Genomic DNA, 21,147 nt, shown 5'->3' with positions numbered 1-21,147 from the left:
CTGAAAGGACAAAACGGGACCCTTTCACATGGGGCAGATTCTGTTGCAATCAGCAGGGGATCTGTGAGCTTATCACCTGCTGATTGGAGCAAATCGGCTGGATAACACATACCATGTCTGCTCAGTATGTGCAGAGTGGACACAAGCAGAGCCTTCTCTGCTTTATGGGCGGCCGGCAGTTAATGGACTTGGCTATATCTGTTTACATCCAGCTACCTCCAATCTGCTCTGCCTAAACAAAACAGAATGGAGTCTTTTGCTGTTTTTCTTAGCGGGCCGGATCCGACACAGATGTAAGCAGGTGTAAATGGACACAAGTCTGTTCACACCTGTCTGTCTTTAGAGATGAATGATTGTTCTGATCAGGCCCACCTGAAAAACGGACAGGCGGACCTGATCAGAATGTCCCTCTGAACGTGGCCTTGCACATAAATATGGCATGCCCCTATATGCAGCATAATTCATGGAGAGCTATATGCGGACCCTCAGTCCTCAGTTCAGAAGCTACAATCCTGTTTTGTGTATTAAAATAGCACACACATTTTGACTGTTTTATGGTCTTTAAGAAGATCTCCATTTAATTTTATCTGGAATGCCGTGAAGAATTAGATGGTGCACTCTTTATTTAGTCTTAAAGCTCTGTGGCTTTGAGAGAATGTATACTGCTTGACTGATGCATAAGTACAGATGCATTTTAATTTAATTTCTGATTATCAATCTTCTCAGGTCTGGAATTCCCTTGGGGGCCAAAGCCCTTCAGTGAAGTTATTGCTGGACCTTTGCTCAGAAACAATGGCCAGAGTCAGGACAGTAGTACGCTGGAAGGGTCTTATGTTGGTGTTTATTTCTCTGCACATTGGGTGAGTGTCTGAAGATATGGAACAAATACTTAAAAACATTGGCTTATTAACCTCCTCTTTCAGGTTTTGAGTACAACTGCTTAGTCTGCTTTCTCACTGCTCTGATGATAAAATACATCAAAAACATATATTTTTGCCACGTTTTTGATGCATTTTTAATGTGTATTCTGGGTGCCTATTCCCCAGCATGCACCTGTGTAACTTGGACATGTGATTCAAAAAGCACATCAAAAACGCAACACAGGTGTGTTTTTGCCATTTTCTATTAATTTCCGTGTAGACCTATTTTTGGCATGATTTTGAAAAACTGCACTAAAGATGCTGCAAGCAGGACTTTTCAAACAGAACCACACCCACAGTGCAGTGGTGTAAAGAGTCTCAAAGGATTTCAAGGGAAACATTTTTCCTGTAGTTTACTTGGGTAAACACACATCACACTGTGAAAGGGCTTAATACAGGATGATTCATTGTAAATTTCTTTTATAAAACATGGCAAAGTAAAAAGTTAAGTCTTAGCCCTGAAATGATCTACTACTTCATACTCTATATTCATAAATGCCACATTACCCACTGCCAAACAATTATACTTGCCATATGCCAGTGCTGAAGGGAACAGATGACAAGTACTTTATGCACATTGTTTTGGGTGTCTAACATTTTTTGAGTTCATATCAGGATAGAAGTTTATCCTGGGCCACCTTTTACTACACAATGGACAGGTATCAGCATGCCCATGCTAATATGATGATTGCAACGCTAATAAGTTTCCAGTGGTATTCATGAAGGATTGTTTTAAATATGTAATAACAGATGCTTTTAAGATCGCAAAAGAACTCTGATGTAATGCTTAGTAATGACTTTTATAAAGAAATGCATTGGTAATTAAATAATTGGCTTTATGAAATAACAAAGAGAATACATGAATATTGGGTCTTTCCTGGCCGGTTAGTACAAAAATAGTTTATGTATCTGGCACAGAATACAGAGCAGTCTAACCTAAAGTTGGACTCTGTAATTAACAGTAAAATATCAAAGTAAGCAACAATAACTTTTTTTTCTGGTGCATTTATCTTTTACATGCTCTCTAAAGTGATGTTAGCTAGGGAGAAAACCTCAAATGATAAAGCCATATGAATACCATATATAAATACTGTGCTTTAAATACTGTAAATGTAATATTTCAGTTGTATCCAAACTGGCAAATGGGCCACACAAAGCTATCCCTCTTAACTGACCTAAAGTGTTTCATAAACTTTATAGGCTTCCCTTGCTGCTGCTTAAGTCTTGTATGTATAATTATTGCTTTGAAGATTTTTAGTTTGTGTAGTGTGCATACTATGAGAACTTTCTATGTGTACCCTTTCTGTATTACAGTGTCCTCCTTGTCGAAGTCTGACAAGAGTATTAGTGGAAACTTATCGGAAAATAAAAGAGTTGGGTCAAAAATTTGAAATAATCCTTGTTAGTGCTGACAGGTAGGTGTGGCTCCTGAAGGTATAAGCTAAGAACTGTTCTTAAAGTGATTTGTAAAGTCCCTTTTTTTTTTTTTCTTTTAAAATAACAAACATACTTACCTACTCTGTGTAGTTGGTTTTGCACAGAGCAGACCAGATCCTCCTCTTCTCGGATCCCTGGCTGGAGCTCCTGGCCCTTAACTCACGTTGAGCGCCCCCACAGCAAGCAGCTTGCAATGGGGGAACCCGAGCCGAGTTGCAGCTCCATGTATCCATTCAGACATGGAGCTGGTGCCCGGTCCCTCCCCCTCTCTCTCCTGATTGGCTTACTAAGTTTAACAGCAGTGGGAGCCAATGGCACTGCCAATCAGAAGGGAGAGTCTCAGATGGCTGAAGAACATGTGAACATTGCTGGATATAGATGGGTAAGTGTTGGGAAAGGAGGGGCTGATGCACACTTCTAGAAGGCTTTTTATCTTAATGCATAGAATGCATTAAGATAAACACCTTCTGACTTTACAATCCCTTTAAAGTTCACCAGACTATTGACACAATTTACATATTAATAACACACACACTCCAGTTATTCTAGTAATTTTTAAATGAAATTGTCAGAGATCAAAATAAAGACGTTTTATTTCTTCTGGTTGTTTAAGTAAAATAAAAAAAAAAACAGCACAATGCCTGTATTGTAAGCTTTAAGGCTGAATAAAAAAATAAACTACCCTTGCAGTGGGGCTCCGACTGCAATACAATGCTTAATTTTGTCTAAGGTACCAGGGGAAAAAAGGACTTTTACTTACCTATTCCCTCACTTCTCCAGCACCTGGCGTTCACCTCATCTCTTCGACACTCCATGTTGTGGGCAAGCCCTCGGTGTTCTTATTTACAATGCAGAACTGTTGGTCACAAAACTGTGACTGCTGGACGGAGTGCCAAAGAGAAGAGGCTTCAGGGGACCGGTCGCATGGAAGGAGGAACCTGCAGGAGCAAGGGATAAGGTATATAAAGGGGGCTTTTACGGGAACCCTAGGCAAAAATTAGCATTTAACCTTTTGAAGGGCTTGATTTAAAAGTCCTTTTACTGCTTGTTTAAAATCTTTTACTACTTTTATTTTTTCCAAATATTTTTTATTGAAAAGTTTTAAACTTTTACAAAACATTTATAGAAAGAATACCCATGTTTTTTCAAGTCAGAGAGGGCTTCCATCAGCCGTATATCATAAGAAAACTGCACAAATATTGATTATCAGATATAACATTAGGGAATAGCTAATGAATTCTGGGTCCCGGAAATACACATAAAAGTTCATTGATAAAAACAGCATTGGCTTACCCCACGGTGGAACCCCTGAACCAAATTTTTTTTTAAAAATGGCATGGGGTCCCCCCAAAAATCCATACCAGACCCTTATCCAGCACGCAGCCTGGAACCTCTGCTTCTTCCTCTGGTCTTCTTGTCCGGCTTCACCTTCCTCCGGCTTCTTTTTGCCTCATTGGGAGTCTCCCGCTGTGTGAAGTTCTGTCCAGATGACAGCTCTTATATAACGGAGGGCGGGGCCACCCAGTGACCCTGCCCCTCGGACGCACGGGGACTTCCCTATGGCTTTCCCCGAGTTGTCAGAGGGGAGTGGGGTCACCCGTTTACATATGGATGAGACATTGACATTTACGTATTGATGCAGCATTGATGAGATATCGGGGGTCTAAACAGATCCCTGGCATCTCACCTTTGAGACAAGGAAAGGAGTTGACAACAGATTCTTCAATTTCTTTCCCTGTAGGCTCAGATGCACTGAAGATGAATGAACAGCAAACAGAGGCTTCTGTTCATTCATAAACTGAAGCATAGTAAATGTTTTTTATGCTCCGTTATGAATGAACACAGTGATCAGTAAAGATCACTCACTATGTCCATTCAGAAAAAGAAGAGGCTGGTAAATTACCCCTTTCACTGCTTTCAATCCTAAACATCCCCAGCCAGTGGGACAGGGAAGCCTGCAGTTCTGAGGGAGGGGCACTCAGGGGGGCATACATCAGGGGGAATCGTATTTGGGTAGGACAGGGAAGGGGGGTCAGTGTGGCGGGGGGGGGGGGGGGCATTTACAGGAACAATGCCCCGAGTATGTCTCTCCCCCTGCAGCAGTTGTAAGCCATGGGAGTGAGTGGGTGAGAAGCATGCTTTTAGCTGCTTCAGAGAGCTGCACTGGGCATCGTACTGTAATTGCCCCTCACCTGTCTGCTGCACTGATTCCATTGCTGTCTGGGCCTCTTTGTTTGGGCCCCCTACAGGAGGATACATATACAAAAACAATGATACAGTAAGTAGCATTCCAATATTGATTTTGAGCACCAACTCACAATTTGTGTGGTTGCCGTAACCAAAGTTACCAATGCATATCATGGATAATTACTGTATGAATAATAGAAGAGGGAATTGTATTTGAAAGACTTTACTACTCAAACTGACAATGTCATAAAGTTCATTCACTGAAGACTGATTTGGCATATACAGTAATGGGCAAAATTGTTGGCACCCCAGAAAATCAAGTATTTCTCACAGAAAAGTATTGCAGTAACACACATGTTTTGCTATACACATGTGTATTCCCTTTGTGTGTATTGGAACAAAACAAAAAAGGGAGGAAAAAAGGCAAATGGGACATAATGTCACACACAATTACAAAAGTGGTCTGGTCAAAATTCTTGGCACCCTTTCAAAATTATGGATAAATAAGAGCATGTGATGCTCCTTTAAACTCACCTGGGGCAAGTAACAGACGTGAGCAATATAAAAATCACACCTGAAAGCAGATAAAAAGGAGAGAAGTTCACTTAGTCTTTGCATTGTGTGTCTGTGTGTGCCACAGTAAGCATGGACAACAGAAAGAGGAGAAGAGAACTGTCTGAGGACTTGAGAACCAAAATTGTGGGAAAATATCAACAATCCCAAGGTTACAAGTCCATCTCCAGAGATCTAGACTTTCCTTTGTCCACAGTGCGCAACATTGTCAAGAAGTTTGCAACCCATGGCACTGTAGCTAATCTCTCTGGGCATGGACGAAAGAGAAAAATTGATGAAAGGTTACAACGCAGGATAGTCTGTATGGTGGATAAGCAGCCCCAAACAAGTTCCAAAGAAATTCAAGTTGTCCTGCAGGCTCAGGGAGCATCAGTGTCAGTGCGAACTATCGACATTTAAATGAAATGAAATTAAATGCTATGGCAGGAGACCCAGGAGGACCCCACTGCTGACACAGAGACATAAAAAAGCAAGACTACAGTTTGCCAAAATGTACTTGAGTAAGCCAAAATCCTTCTGGGAAAACGTCTTGTGGACAGATGAGACCAAGATAGAGCTTTTTGGTAAAGCACATCATATTACTGTTCACTGAAAATGGAATGAGGCCTACAAAGAACACAATACCTACAGTGAAATGTGGAGGTTCAATTATGTTTTGGGGTTGTTTTGCTGCCTCTGGCACTGGGTGCCTTGAATGTGTGCAAGGCATCATGAAATCTGAGGATTACCAAAAGATTTTGGGTCGCACTGTAGAGCCCAGTGCCAGAAAGCTGGGTTTGTGTCTGTCCGAGATCTTGGGTCTTCCAGGAAGACAATGACCCCAAACATACTTCAAAAAGCACCCAGAAATGGATGGCAACAAAGTGTTGGAGAGTTCTAAAGTGGCCAGCAATGAGTCCAGATCTAAATCCCATTGAACACCTGTGGAGAGATCTTAAAATTAGTGTTGGGAAAAGGCGCCCTTCCAATAAGAGACCTGGAGCAGCTTGCAAAGGAAGAGTGGTCCAAAATTCCAAGTGAGAGGTGTAAGAATCTTATTGATGGTCATAGGAAGCAACTGATTTCAGTTATTTTTTCCAAAGGGTGTGCAACCAAATATTAAGTTAAGGGTGCCAAGTATTTTGACCAGCCCATTTTTGGAGTTTTGTGTGACATTATGTCCAATTTGCTTTTTTCTTCCCTTTTTTTGTTTTGTTCCAATACACAGAAAGGGAATAAACAGGTGTATAGCAAAACACGTGTTACGGCAATACTTTTCTGTGAGAAATACTTGATTTTCTGGAAACATTTCTGGGGTGCCAACAATTTTGGCCATGACTATCTTATACAGAGCACTAATGTCCAGTTATATAAGGAAATCATTATATGAACACCTTTGCTATGAATGAGAATTGCAACCAGGAATGATAAAAATAGATGTCACTTGGCATTTTAGTGTATTTTGTAATATACTGTAGATATAGAGTTAAAGCGGGGTTCCACCCTAAAGTGGAACTTCCGCTGATCGGAACCCTCCCCCCCTCCGGTGTCACAATTGGCACCTTTCAGGGGGGAGGGGGGTGCAGATACCTGTCAAAGACAGGTATTTACACCCACTTCCGGGCATAGACTCCCACGGGAGTCTATGCCTCTTCCTGTCCCTGCGCACTCTCTGCTGGGACACACACGGGTCCCAGAGACAGCACGGACAATTCCTATTGCGCTGCGCGACTCGCGCATGCGCAGTAGGGAACCGGGAAGTGAAGCCGCAGTGCTTCACTTCCTGATTCCCTCACCTAGAATGGTGACGGCAGCAGCCGAGAGCCGAGCGATCGATCGGCCTTAGCTGCTGGCATCGCTGGACCCCGGGACAGATGAGTGTCCATTTATTAAAAGTCAGCAGCTGCAGTATTTGTAGCTGCTGGCTTTTAATATTTTTTTCACAGTGCAATCCCACTTTAAGGAAATTGTAGCAATATGAGAGGTGCAAGCAATAAGTACATGCTCTGTTGTATTTAACAGCATTTGCAGAAGTTAGCAGGGAAATATTGAAGCAGATTGTGGCAGAGTACAGAAGTACCAACATAAAATAAAAGCTGCAGTATATTGCTGGGTTTGAAGGAGTTAGCAGGTAAGCAAGGTTAGAAACAGAAAAGGCATGTTTGAGCAGCTCAACCTTCTTCATGAGACCGGGAGAGTAGATATATAGTATGTCAGCTAGAGGTCGACTGATGTGGGTTTTTCTCTGGCCGATGCCGATATTTAGAAATCATGGCGGCCGATAGCCGATATATGATGCCGATTTTTTTTTTTTTTTTTTTTTTAATCCCCCTTGATCTAACACACCTTTCCCACTGGGGCGTTTTTCAGGCGCTTTTGGGCTAAAAATAGCGCCTGTAAAGTGCCTGCAAAACGGCTCCCCTGAAGTCTGTGTGAAAGACAGAGTGCTTTCACACTGAGGCGATGCGCTGGCAGGATCTTAAAAAAAAAAGTCCTGCAAGCAGCACGTTTGGAGTGGTGTATACTGCTCCTCCACCACTCCTGCCCATTGATATGAATGGGCACCACTGCCAAAGCGCATGCAATGCGATTTGGCAGCAGTGCTTCATGGGCGCATTTAACCTCTTCCTTGGCCGCTAGCTGGGTTATATGTGCCCCACTAGCAGCCAAATAGCACCGCTAAAATGATGGTAAAGAGCCGCTAAAACTTGCGTTTTACCATCAACGCCTGCCCGCTCCAGTGTGAAAGCGGCCTTCATAAGTGATACAGAAAATTTCTTACATTTAAACATTTATTAAACAAAACAAAACTCCAATCAGTTTACTTGTATGTATGATTTAGATAAAAAAAAAAAAAAACCTATATATTAAATAAAAACGGGTAGTCAAAACTTTTGGACGAAAAAAAAAAATGGGCTAACTTTACTGTTTTTATTTTTTAAATAGTGTATTTTTTTCCCCAAAAAATGCATTTGAAAGACCTCTGTGCAAATGCCGTGTGACATAAAATGTTGCAACAACCGCTATTTTATTCCCTAGGATCTCTGCTAAAAAAATATATATAATTTTTGGGGGGTCTAAGTGATTTTCTGGCAGAAAATACAGGATTTTTACTTGTAAGCAACAAGTGTCAGAAAAGATTTAGTCTTTAAATGGTTAAACTGAGAACTTCTACACAGAGATGACTTCATTCATTCAAGTGTAAACATTGTATCTTTGTTCTTTTCTTGGCAGCCTGCCCAGAGAGGAGGAAAGACGTTTCTATGACGACTCAGGCAACTTACACTGACTTCTATTACAGAAGTCATTTCAAAGTCCCACTGTAGTTCTAAATCGGCTTTTTACCAGCACAATCGGCCGATGCCGATTAATTAAAAAATGGCAAATATCGGCCGATATATTGGTCGACCTCTAATGTCAGCCACTGTATGAGCTTTGGAGCCAGTACAGTATATAAATCTGTGGAGCATCAGCTCATAAACTGTAAAACTGATGTATCAAGGGTTAAATGGACCAGTGTGCTGGGAGCAAACAGTGTCCCGCCAAGAGATGTATACACGGTAACTCGGTTTAGACACAAGCCTGTGTAAGGAGTCCTCTCCAGCTCACCAGACCCGATTCCCCTTCTCTTGCTGGTCCACTGCTGCTTCAGATTTCCTTCTTAACAGCCAAATCTGTAAGACCTGATTCTCCCAGCCTCCTCCATTTACTCTTCCGCTGCTGCTTACTTTCAAAACGGACCACAGCTGCAGTGTGCTGATCCCACTCTTGGCTCCCTGCGGGGGCCCCTACTAGCCTCAGGCCCTTGGGCAGTGCCCAAGAGCCCGAATGGTCAGTCCGTCCCTGATCAGGAGAATGAGTGTGTAAAACCTAGAACAAGAGACGATACAAGTTCAACAAAGAAAAAAAAAAAGTGACCGCAAAACTAAACCACATTTCGTCAGCGTTAACATGTGATACATGCAACTATTTTCTTTGACTATTATCACATAGCAATGTCACCCCTTCGTGGCTTGCATATAATAACAGTAAGAATGTCAGTTATCTCTGCTGTAACTACTTTAGTGTGCATGACACTTTAAAGTCCAAATTCAGCCTGTTTTAATATTTGGGTATGAAAGACAGGGGGAATGATATAATCAGTTTGTTTTGAAGCAGTAGGGAGAGGAGCAGAGCAGGGCCAGTGAAAGCTGACAGACAGGGGAGGGGGGGGGGGGAGGACAGAGGGAGACACAGGCAGAGCTCCAGATAGCAGCATGTGATGGAGGCACGTACTCTGACCATGATGTCAGGGCTCAGCAGCCCCGATAAATCGTAGTCGGTGGGGTGGGTAGAAACTGGTAGGATCAGCCAGGTATTTCAGATAATACAGGGGGCCAAAATACACAGCACAAGCACTGGACAGGATCCATTTTTTTTTTTTGGGGTTAAAAAATGCTTTTAGTCAGGCTATTCATTTGAATGAGCTGGCAACATACCAGACTTCACTATAAATCGGACATGCACCATTTTTACAGTGCAGCACACAACAAGGCATTTTGGTGTGCTATCATGCATTGCAGTGCAATTAATAATGAATAACGCACACAAAAAAAAAATGAATGCCACTGTATCAAACCAATTGCACACGTTTACTACACTGCAACAGTGTGATTGTGCCCTAACTTGGTTAACACAGCCTGTATATTCTGCAGCTCCTATGCATTAATTGAGAAGGATTTAACATTTCTAAAGCATTTTGAGAGTGTGCTACAAACATTCTCAAGTGCTAAAGCGAAGAATTTTTTTTGTTTTACAAATAACTTTTCTATTACCGAGCATTTTCAATCACTATGAGTATGTATACATTTAAGTGTTGACCAGAAATATAGCAAACCATATGTGTAGTGAAAAGCATCAGAACTTAGACATGTGGCTCTTGTATTTTTTCACTTTAAGAATGTTTTATACTATACTTTCACATTAATAAAAACCCCAAAGGAATTGCATTTCACAATGAGGCCTCCCTTGTTTGGCAGTGCAGAACTGGGAGGGTGACATCATGAGTCTTGTATGCTCTGGCTCAGTTTCTGGCTGTTTGGTAGGACTGTGTTAATTCTTCACTGATTACATTTTAACGTGAAGGTTTATTGATTCACTTTAGTTTAGTCTTTATTTTATGTGATCTTTTTTTATGTATAGCCATACTACTTTTATACTAGTTTGGAACTGGTAATTGAATTGTATTCAAATATTCAGTTACAAGCGTCTCCTGAATATGTGTAATGGTGAAAACCCTTTCTGTTGTCCATTGCTGACTGATCATATTTTCCAACTCAAACCTGAGTTGCTTTCTTTTAATGCGTTCTCTTGTCAGAAAAGGCATACCCAGCTCTGAGAACTCTAGTGGCCTTAAAGCTCCCTTTTTTAAGCTATCAACAAGTTTTGTGCAGGATTTTTCATCGCTCCTGTAGCAAATATACAAAAATGTCCATAACTGGAAAAACCTTTAGCTCATTTAAGCAGTTTTCATCATATGAGCTTCAAATACTATTCCTTATGCCGCTTACACACGGTCGGAATTTCGGCCAGCAAAAGACCGATGAGAGCTTTTCGTGGGAAAATGCGACCGTGTGTATGCTCCATCGAAATTTTGCTGTCCAAATTTCCGCAAGCAAAAGATTGAGACCAGGTTCTCAATTTTTCTGACGGAAAACGTTTATCGGAAATTCCTATCGTATGTATGCAATTCCGACGCATAAAAACTCACGCATGCTCAGATTCAATTACGAGGTGGCAGCTATTGGCTACTGGCTGTTGAACTTCCTTTTTCTAGTCCCGTTTAAAAACGTGTTGTACGTCACTGCGTTCTTGACAGTCGGAATTTGGTGTGACTGTGTGTATGCAAGACAGCTTTGAGTGAAATCCCATCGGAATTTCCTTGGGAAAACCATCAGAGCTTTTTCCGACCAAAATTCTGATCGTGTGTACGGGGCATGAGAGTACACAGGCTTATTTTGACCCCAACAACTGTCAAAATCCCAGGCACTGGTGTGTGATTTAAAAACTGCTTGTATCAATTTTTGGTGGAGCTATCAACTTAACAGTCAAGGGTGTAAATGAATGCCAATGTAGTCTTTGTGTCTGCAGTATAACTGAAAGTTATATGCTCCATAAACCAGCAAGAAAATGAGAGAGAGAGAGAGAGAGAGTAACGCAGAACACCTGCCAATTTATTGCATATATCTGGGGACAGTAAACCTAATCTTAGTGAGATGATATTAGCTGGCAACAGCTGAATAGTCCTGGAAGGAAAACACTGTCAGGCGACTGATAACTTTTCCAGAAAAACATTTTTTTTTTTTTGTTATAGCTAAATGCATTACAGTAAAAGATATTATGGTTGTCCGCCATGGAAACAAATTTTCTCTGTGTAAACATCTAAAATTTAGAACTGAAGAACATTTTACCAGTGAGTTTAGTTCTACAAGAAAATTTTCTTAAAAATTCCAAAACTCCTAATGCACCAAGATGACTCATATGGCATTGATGAGATCTTGATGTTATCTTTTAAAATGGCAGTTTATGGATTAAATTAAGAAAGATTATCCTGTATATCTTATTTATTGTAACTATTTCATTTCACACACCTGCACACCCCTTATAGATCAAAACTATTTCTATTTTTCTGCTTCAAGTCTGCTCATTCAACAATAAGTTTGTCATTACTTAGTGTAATTACTGCTTACTCCTAACCATCCACAGCATTAAGGTAATAAATGTTTGAGTAGTAATATTGCCCCCCCCCCCCCTTTATATTTCCCTGAACCCTCTATTGCTATACTCATCTGTAGTGTCTCTCCTTGCTCTCACAGGCTATAGCTGGAAACACTGATTGTATTATCCCCACTGGCAGAACACAATAATGCTGCAGGAGTGATTCCCCCATCCACATTGAGCATGTGGATAGGGAAATCTGCACATTTTTTTTCTCTTCTAAACCTCTTCTTAAAAATAAAAAATAAAGTATAATGGCCTACCTAAAATGTCTGCTTAGCTTCCTCAGAAGTGGGCCCCTCATCTACATTACCCAGGGAAGAAACTAATGCAGCTATGTCAAAATTGTGGGAAAAGTCTCTGCCATGAAGAAACTGTACTTCTATGCGGCCTTCTCCTTTTTGTCTGTTTTTTTTATTTATTTATTTTTTTATCTGCATTTGGAGTGTACCCTATTCTTCTGGATGAATTGGTACATAGAGAGAATTAGTCTGCAGACATAATTCCTAAATGTAAGGACATTGTCTAGGCCTGGACCACTGCTTCTGCTATCTCTTAATTTCCCAGCCTGGGTTCCAAGTCCCTGAATTTATTGTTCGCCAATGTATGCACACAATGCCTTTTTGAGGAGGTGTTCATTAAGAAGGAGGGGGTCACCTGTAGCTTCAGCCATTTCTTTAATTGTTCCTTTGTAAGACACCCTGGTGCTAAGGATTTCTTAGCCTACGTAGGAACTGGCCTATAGCCTGTCGTGGTAGCCAGGCTCAGCTGCCAAACTTTGGGCTTCTGTTCCTAGGATATGTTCAGGGACCCTGGATCTCCTGTATTTGATTCTTCAGTCCTCCATCAACTCTCCCTTGCCAGGCAAATGTATATTATATGCCTAACATAAACTCTGGGTCTCCTACCTGTACACCTTTCAAAGTTGGTCCATAATGTAGTATCAGGGGCCTACCAGCTAAAGTTTCAACTCCACCTCTGCCGCATTTCAGGTTGTCTAAACTTCCAGTGTCTCTGAAAGGCCTCAACTGTCTGGTATGACTTCCTTGCTAGCAGTCATGGCCATGATTTCAGAGATTCTACTCAAATCTCTTCTCACTTTTCATAATGTAATCTATGGGCTCAGTCATTGCTTTCCTCCATCCATGGGCTTTCATGGCCTTCATCCTTCCAGTTGTGGACACAAGGCACTAGCAGTTTATTGTCCTTCCCTTTGGTCTGGCCTCTGCTTCTTGGGTTTTCAACAAAATGCTGGCCCTTGTTCTTGCTCTGCTTTCCTCACAGACCACCCACCCTATGGGTTATCTGGACAACCACCTTCTGTTCCTAAAATGCTGGTATCCTTAGTCCTGTAAAAATATTGCTCTTTTAGTAGTCTATTACTTGGTTCAATATTGAGTACAGAATTCTTGGGGTCAGTGGAGACAAGTTATATAATCTTAGTGTGCATTATAACTGCTAAAACTGTGACGTGACTGTGGAATATTTTTTTGTTTTTATTACTTAGGTCAGAAGATTCATTTAAGCAGTATTTCAGTGAGATGCCCTGGTTGGCAGTTCCATACAGTGACGAAGCACGTCGATCACGGTTAAACCGATTATATGGAATACAAGGTGAGATAATCCGTTACTGTTTGTGGAACAAAAATACCTCACATAAAGCCACATATGTATTTCAAGCTGGAAATTAGATTGTGCCTATAATTGCAGTAATATTTAGAAATTCATCAACAAATAATGACTAGTAGCCAAGATTGTAAAATTACATTATTACTGAGGCTGAATTTTTGCGGACTATAAAATCTGTACAGTAGAGAAGATCTTTACTATTAATGATGCTTTAGGAATCTATTTATTAACTATTAGCATTACTGTTTTTTTTTTGCCTTAAGAATAGGTATTGTTATAGTTCTCTAACTCAGTGGTCATCAACCCTGTCCTCAGGGCCCACTAACAGGCCAGGTTTTATGTATTACCTTGGGAAGATGCAGACTAGAATACTGCAATCACTGAACAGCAAATGATATCACATGTGATGTATTTCGGTTATCCTGCAAACCTGGCCTGTTAGTGGGCCATGAGGACAGGGTTGATGGCCACTGCTCTAGATTATATTTTCACTATTTATATAGCTGTTCTATGTTACGCAGTGCATTACAGAGTACAGAGACATCAGTCCCTACGTTTGAAACTGTCTATTGTCCCTACCACACTCCTCACACTGTATTTTTTGTACCTGTGTCAACACGATTACCTTCTGGAACTCATACTAGAGTAGCAGAATCTGTATAGTGTATGTTTATTTAGAGCACGTATGCTTAACATTACTGATGTAATTTCCTGATTTAAAGCATCTGCTCTGTAGATTTGCATTCTGAACTAACAATGGCTGTGTAGTTTATTTACTTACTAGTTTCAGTAAACATTAACATATTGTGCAGTGCTTTATAAAGGACATTGTAACATCCATGCCTTTCCCTGAAGGAGTTTATCATTTATCCTGTTTAAGATATTCACTCATTTGTTTGCATACAATGGCCAGTATGTCAAAGCCAGTTAACTTACCAGTATTTTTTAGGGATTGTGGGAGAAAGCCTGTGTGAATAAAGGGTCTGGAGGATATTAGTTATGAGGAAAGGTTGCAATCACTGAACTTATTCTCTCTGGAGAAGAAACGCTTGAGAGGGGATGTGATTTTAATATACAAATAGCATACTGGTGACCCCACAATAGGGATAAAACTTTTTTGCAGAAGGGAGTTTAACAAGACTCGTGGCCACTCATTAAAATTAGAAGAAAAGAGTTTTAACCTTAAACTACGTAGAGGGTTCTTTACTGTAAGCGCGGCAAGGATGTGGAATTCCATTCCACAGGTGGTGGTCTCAGTGGGGAGCATCAATGGTTTCAAGAAACCTTTTTGATAAGCACCTGAACGACTGCAACATACAGGGATATACAATGTAATACTGACATATAATCACACACATGGATGGACTTGTGTCTTTTTTTTCAACTTCACCTACTATGTAACAGAGAACATACAGTTGCCACAGTCTGTAACCAGTGGAACTAAGGATTCCAGGGCTGCAAGGCAAGAATTGTGATCACCTAATGCAGGCATGTGCAAACCTTTGTCCTCAGTATGGGATAGCTGGGTGACACGTTAAAATGGCAGTCTTTCTATCTTGTTCCCCTGCTTTTATTCCACTTCTGAAGTGGACAGACAGATAATTCTTGCACTCCATGTTCAGTCAGGAAGACAAAAGGTAAAGTTGGCCATAGATTAATCGAAATTCATCCAGTTCAGAAGGGACTGGACAAGTTTCGGCATATATCATGATTCACTTCTCATGAACAGGCTTGTTCAATCCATGTTACAGTGGTGATCTGTGTATCCTGACAGTGGAGGAGACCCTTCTGCCAGAATACAGGGGTTGGACCTTGCGACACTGCAAATAAACTGATAACTTCAAACACAGAGGAGCCAGCAAAGCGGGCACCAACCATTTGCCCTCTTTGAAACTCCGTAAGCTCTGACATGATTCTGCATCACTAAAGTGCAGCTTCCCACCTGATATCTAGGCATCTCATCACACTGTGGAACCACTTCTGCTTTTAACGCAAAATACTTGTCACTTTCACACTTCAAAATCATGTAGTGTTTTGTCCAACACCTGTACAATAACCCGGGGGGGAGGATTCTTTTGTCTGCCCCAGTTGTCTGCATGGGGGAATCTGTTCAGTTTTTCTTTGATAAGCCCACTTGCTGATCAAAAAACAGATCCGTATGTGGGCAGCCTCAGATTGTAAGGTCACAGTGCCACAGATGGGAGGGGGAGCGAGTGCTGTTAGTAGATCCAGCAGATACAACAAGCTGAATACATGTTGCTCTGGTTGCAAAATTCTCAATTGAATTACTGCTGTGTGCCTGTGTTTGAAACAGTGAGATGTTTTTGAGAGGCAGTTTGATGCCTATTTGGTACCTGCATTTAGTTTGATAAAATTTGTAAAACTCTTTAGTATATCATACATATACCCACAAAGTCTACAGTTTTTCCCACCACTGATCAGCATCTAAAATTTGATAAAGGCAACTAAATCTGAAACACTCTGATGAAATGTGATTTCACAGCTGAAAACCTTACACGCTTACATTCTCTTTCTTGAGTCACTGATTTCATGACATGCCATACGAAACCATCATTCTAGCAACCACAGTCATAAGAAACAAACATCATTTTAGGAATTGTAATTCAAATAGCTGAAAGCATTTGAACCTGATTGGAAATCCTTAAAGGAATCCTAGTTTACATTAGTTGGTTTATGTGGAAAAGGTTTCATAGCTAATCATGTATAAATAAATATGTGACATTTTCAGATTATCCTAGCAGATCGTAGAGGGGTATACTGTGGGTGACTGATAATTTTTCAATATTTAACATTTTCATCTTGTGCTCTAATAGACAAAATGACCAATTGACATTCTTTTGCCTTCATTCTGCACAAGAAAACTGCATTAATAATAAAGTCCAACTCTTCACTGCAAGGGTTGACTACTTGTTATGTTTAGGGAATTACAGAAAAGGCTGCATCACTTATCGGTCTCCCTGCTCCGGCTGGCTCCAGCACTCTCCTCTGTCCAAAGCTGCTACAGTCTGTGGGCAGATCCTCTGTGTCCTCATGTATGGTACACGGACATCACCCTTGTATTGTATATTTAGGAGGCTTGCATGTGTTCAGGTGCTTACAGAGCAGCTGCTGGGGACCAGTTACAGCGCTGAAGGGAGCCTTCTGGAGTAAGGTAATTTACACCTTAATTCTCTGCCCCTAGACTTAACAATATTTTTTTTCATGGATTTAGGCTTTATGGCCACATTCACACTTGAGCAGAGCAATTTTCAGTTGGTTTTATTTGAGCATTATTTACATGCGTACACAAGCGATTTAGAAGTGTATCTCAAGTGTTTTAAATGTGTATTCGAGCTTCAGGCCTTTTTGTATTAGCAAATGGGAAGGACTAGCGGAAGGAGATCAGTTCTTACAGGATAAAAAAGCCTTGAAAAACATTGTCCCTATTGAAGTCTTTGGTTCAAAAACACCCAAATTTGCCTCAAAAGTAGCTCATGTAGCTTTTAGATAGTCAGGCTTCAAGCTACATGCACTCAAGCACATGAGCGCTCATATGTGAAAAACAAAACAAAAAAACAGTAATGGAATGCATGGTATTTAGGATGCTGAGATTTTTAGAGCTTTGATCTACTGGTGTGAATGGGGCTTTAATATACAAATTACTGTGTGTAGATCCTGTTTCATACATGGCTGTGGCAGTTAAACCGGAGAATGCAAAATCTGATGTGGCTCTTTATGGAAATCAGTTAGCTTCCAGGGTTTATTGTCAAAGTTTAAGGCCTCATACACATAAATGTTAAAAAAAAAAAAAAAAAGCTGTAAAGCTGGTACCGACACCAGGAAAAAAGCTGCGTTAAAAACGTGCATTGGCGTCAGTGCACGTTTAGCCTTGCTAGCTTTCAGCTGCGCTTCTTTGCCTCTATTTAAAATCAATGGTTCCCTATGGGAGCCCATTGATTTGAATAGAAGTCGGATTAAGATGATCCGACTTGTGGTGTGACTTGTGTGCTGAGAATCTTGAAGGGGAACCCTGCCAAAATGTAAAAATAATTTTGCGTGAGGTTCCCTCAAGACGGAAAATGAACCCCCCCCCCCCCCAAGATCCATACCAGACCCTTATTCGAACATGCAGCCCGGCAGGTCAGGAAAGGGGGGACAAGCGAGTGCCCCCCCCCCCCCCCCGGACCATACCAGACCACATGCCCTCAACATAGGAGGGTGGGTGCTTTGGTGCGGGGGGGGGGGGCTCTGCACCCCCCCACCCCAGAGCACCTTGTCCCCATGTTGATGAGGACAAGGGCCTCTCCCAACCACCATTGCCATTGGTTGTCAGGATCTGCGGATGGGGGCTTATCGTTATCTGGAAGCCCCCTTTAAAGCGGTAGTAAACCCGCAAATTTTTTATTTTTATTTTTTAAACCTGCAAAGCAAAAGGCATAATGAGCTAGTATGCACCGCATACTAGCTCATTATGAAATACTTACCTTAGAACGAGGCCCCGACATCTGGCCCGATCCACGCCGAGGGAGCTGACATGCTCCCTCGGCGTCTCTTCCGGGTATCGCGGCTCCGGCCACTCACATGCGTGCGGGAGATTTCAGTCCGGCCGGACGAGCGCTGCCGGATTTTCACGGCGAGAACCCCCTTGTGTGCATGCGCCACTGCAGTCAGCGGCGCATACCGAGGGGAATATCTCCTAAACCGTACAGGTTTAGGAGATATTTTTTTTACCTACAGGTAAGCCTTATTATAGGCTTTCCTGTAGGTAAAAGTTAAAAAATTGACCATACAACCACTTTAACAAGGGGGGCCCCTAGATCCCAGCCCCCACCCTAGGTGAATGAGTATGTGGTACATTGTACCCCTTCCCATTCACCTTAAAAAAAAAAAAAAAAAGTGTCAAAAATAAACATATTACCCATGTTTTTAAAGTATTTTATTAACCACTTCCCGACCAGCGCACGACGATGTACGTCGACAGAATGGCACGGGCAGGCATATTGGCGTACAGGTACGTCCAATATTCAATGCCGCCCTGCCATCGGGAGCGTGCCGCCGGTGGCGCGCACCCACGCTGGTTGGGACCCCCGTGAGTCCGGTCGCGGGACCCGCGGACTCGATCGCCGCGGGCATCCCCGCGATCGTCTCACGGAGCGGCCGAATGGAGGAAATGCTGTGTAAACAACATTTCTCCATTCTGCCTAGCAACTAGTGACGCTGATCTCTGCTCCATGTGATTGGAGCAGAGATCAGTGTTCGCTAAATGAAAGCCCAACCCCCCCACAGTTAGTAACACACCCCTAGGAACACTTAACCTCTACACTGCCACCCACTTGTTAACCCTTTCACTGCCAGTGTCATTTACACAGGAATCACTGCATTTATATAGCAATGATTACTGTATAAATGACAATGGTCCCAAAAATGTGTCAAAAATGTCCGATGGGTCCCCCACAATGTCGCAGTCACAATAAAAATCGCTAATCGCGGGCCATTACTAGTGAAAAAAAAAGAATAAAAAATTATTAATAAAAATGCTATAAAACTATCCCTATTTTGTAAACGCTATAACTTTTGCGCAAACCAATCAATCGCTTATTGCGATTTTTTTTTAACCAAAAATATGTAGAAGAATACGTATCGGCCTAAACTGAGGGGAAAAAATGTTTTTTTTATATATTTTTGAGGGATATTTATTATAACAAAAAGTAAAAATAATGCGTTTTTTTCAAAATTGTTGCTCTATTTTTGGTTATAGCGCAAAAAATAAAAACCGCAGGGGTGATCAAATACCACCAAAAGAAAGCTCTATTTGAGAGGAGCCACGTCGCACGACCGCGCAATTGTCAGTTAAAGCGACGCAGTGCCGAATCGCAAAAAGGGGTCTGGTCTTTGACCAGAAAATTGGTCCGGTCTGCAAGTGGTTAAGGAAGCTCCGGCTCCTCTCCTTCCACCGGTCCTTCTCTCCTCTCTGCTGTCTTCTCCCTCTGCCAGTCCTTCTCCCGTTCTTCTCCTCTCTATGCTGTCTTCTCATTCTTTTGCCGAGTCTTCGCTGTCTTCTTGTTCTTTTGCCGGGTCTTCGCTGTCTTCTCACTCTTTTGCCGGGTCTGCTCCGCTGTCTTTTTGCTCTTTTGCCGCCTCATCTCCCACTGCTCTTCTTCCGATGTTGACTTAACACGATCTCCCGATGTAATGCTGGGTCCGCCGTGTGCAGTGACTTATATTGGCATAGGGCGGGGCCACCCGATGTAATTTGGAGGCCACACCCCTTGTGGCATCACCGCCTGGTGCATGATGGGGTGATGACGTCACAAGGGGTGTGGCCTCCAAATTACATCTTCGGGTGGTCCCGTCCCATGCCAATATAAGTCACTACACACGGTGAACCCATCGTTAAACCAGGAGATCGTGTCGAGTCAACATCCGGAGAAGAGCAGTGGGAAAAGACCCAGCAAAAGAGCGAGAAGGCAGCAGAGAGGGAAGAAGGACCGGCAGAGGGACAAGACGTCGCCAAAAGAGGGAGAAGAGCCAGAGCTGCCTTAATAAAAATACTTTGAAAACCTGTGTAATGTGTTTATTTTTGACTTTTTTTTTTTTTTTTAGGTGAATGGGTGGGGGTACGCTGAACCCCATACTTATTCACCTTATTCGCCCACAGACCCCAACAACCAATGGCAAGGGTTGTCGATAAGAGGGCCTTGTCATCATCACTTGGACCCATGTGCAGGTGAAGCCCAGCCACCTTGTTAATGTCATCTACCACTGCATGACAATAGGCCTGGAGGAGAGCGCATGAATACACCATGTGAATAAAGGTCCCCACTGACTACCCCACTTCGGACATGTGTCCCCTGTCCCCGGGTAGATAATGGACAGCATATGGGGAGTATAGTACACTCGGTGTAAGAACTAGTTGTACAAAGCGATCCCTGGCAGATATCATAAGTGGGATGCATTGTTGCAGTCCCTTGGTCCATTCCTCCTCCTTTAGGGCAGGGACATCTCGCTGCCACACATTAAAGAGGAAGTAAAGGCAAAAAAAAAAAAAACACTCTGTAAGGCACAGGCATAATGAGCTAGTATGCATAGCATACTAGCTCATTATGAATAACTTACCTGAGAACAAAGCCCCCAAAGCGGTCCTCCGTCTTCCTCTTCGCCGCTGCCATGTATCCCGGAGCGACTTCCGGGTCTTGCTGCTCCGGTTATTCGCCGGAGCTGCAATGACGTCACTCCCGCGCATGAGCTCAGGAGCCGACACTCGCGGCATATCGCCACAATCTGCAGCCTGCCCAGTGCACCTGCGCGCTCCTGTCTACGGCGCATGTGACGTAGACAGCGGTGACTGTCTTCGGGTAAATATCTCCTAAACCGTATAGGTTTAGGAGATATTTCTTGTAAGGGTTTACAACCACTTTAAACAGTCTAAGCATTTTCGAGGTGTCTCTGCAGATGAATCTAAGATAGATGGAGGACAGCATCCAATCAATATAATTAGCTGTGAGGAGGGTTTCAAGTGGGCAGCTAGGGCTATCCCATCGGGGAATTGTGCCCGGGCACCATATCTGAGCTGCAGGTATCTGAAGAACTTCCATGAAGGAAATTTAAATTTACATTTCATCTCAACAGACGAGAGAAGATGTAGGATATGGCGCAACGTCCGAAT

The 21,147-nt window shown here is 42.2% G+C and overlaps 1 protein-coding gene across 1 annotated transcript in view; it reads left to right on the top strand.

Annotated features, from left to right (window-relative positions):
* Nucleotides 1-21,147, top strand: part of NXN (nucleoredoxin) — a 201,280-nt gene that overhangs the window by 113,339 nt on the left and 66,794 nt on the right. Inside the window, exons 3-5 of the mRNA XM_077482299.1 lie at nt 727-860; nt 2,235-2,335; nt 13,360-13,466. Coding sequence (XP_077338425.1) covers nt 727-860; nt 2,235-2,335; nt 13,360-13,466 — 342 coding nt within the window. The remainder of the gene's footprint in view (nt 1-726; nt 861-2,234; nt 2,336-13,359; nt 13,467-21,147) is intronic.

The sequence above is a fragment of the Lithobates pipiens genome, unplaced genomic scaffold (assembly GCF_037356315.1).
Source record: "Lithobates pipiens isolate NorthernLeopardFrog02 unplaced genomic scaffold, aLitPip1_a1.2 Scaffold_16, whole genome shotgun sequence".
NCBI classification, from domain to species: Eukaryota; Metazoa; Chordata; class Amphibia; order Anura; family Ranidae; genus Lithobates; species Lithobates pipiens.
This window is presented reverse-complemented; position numbering and strand designations above follow the sequence as displayed.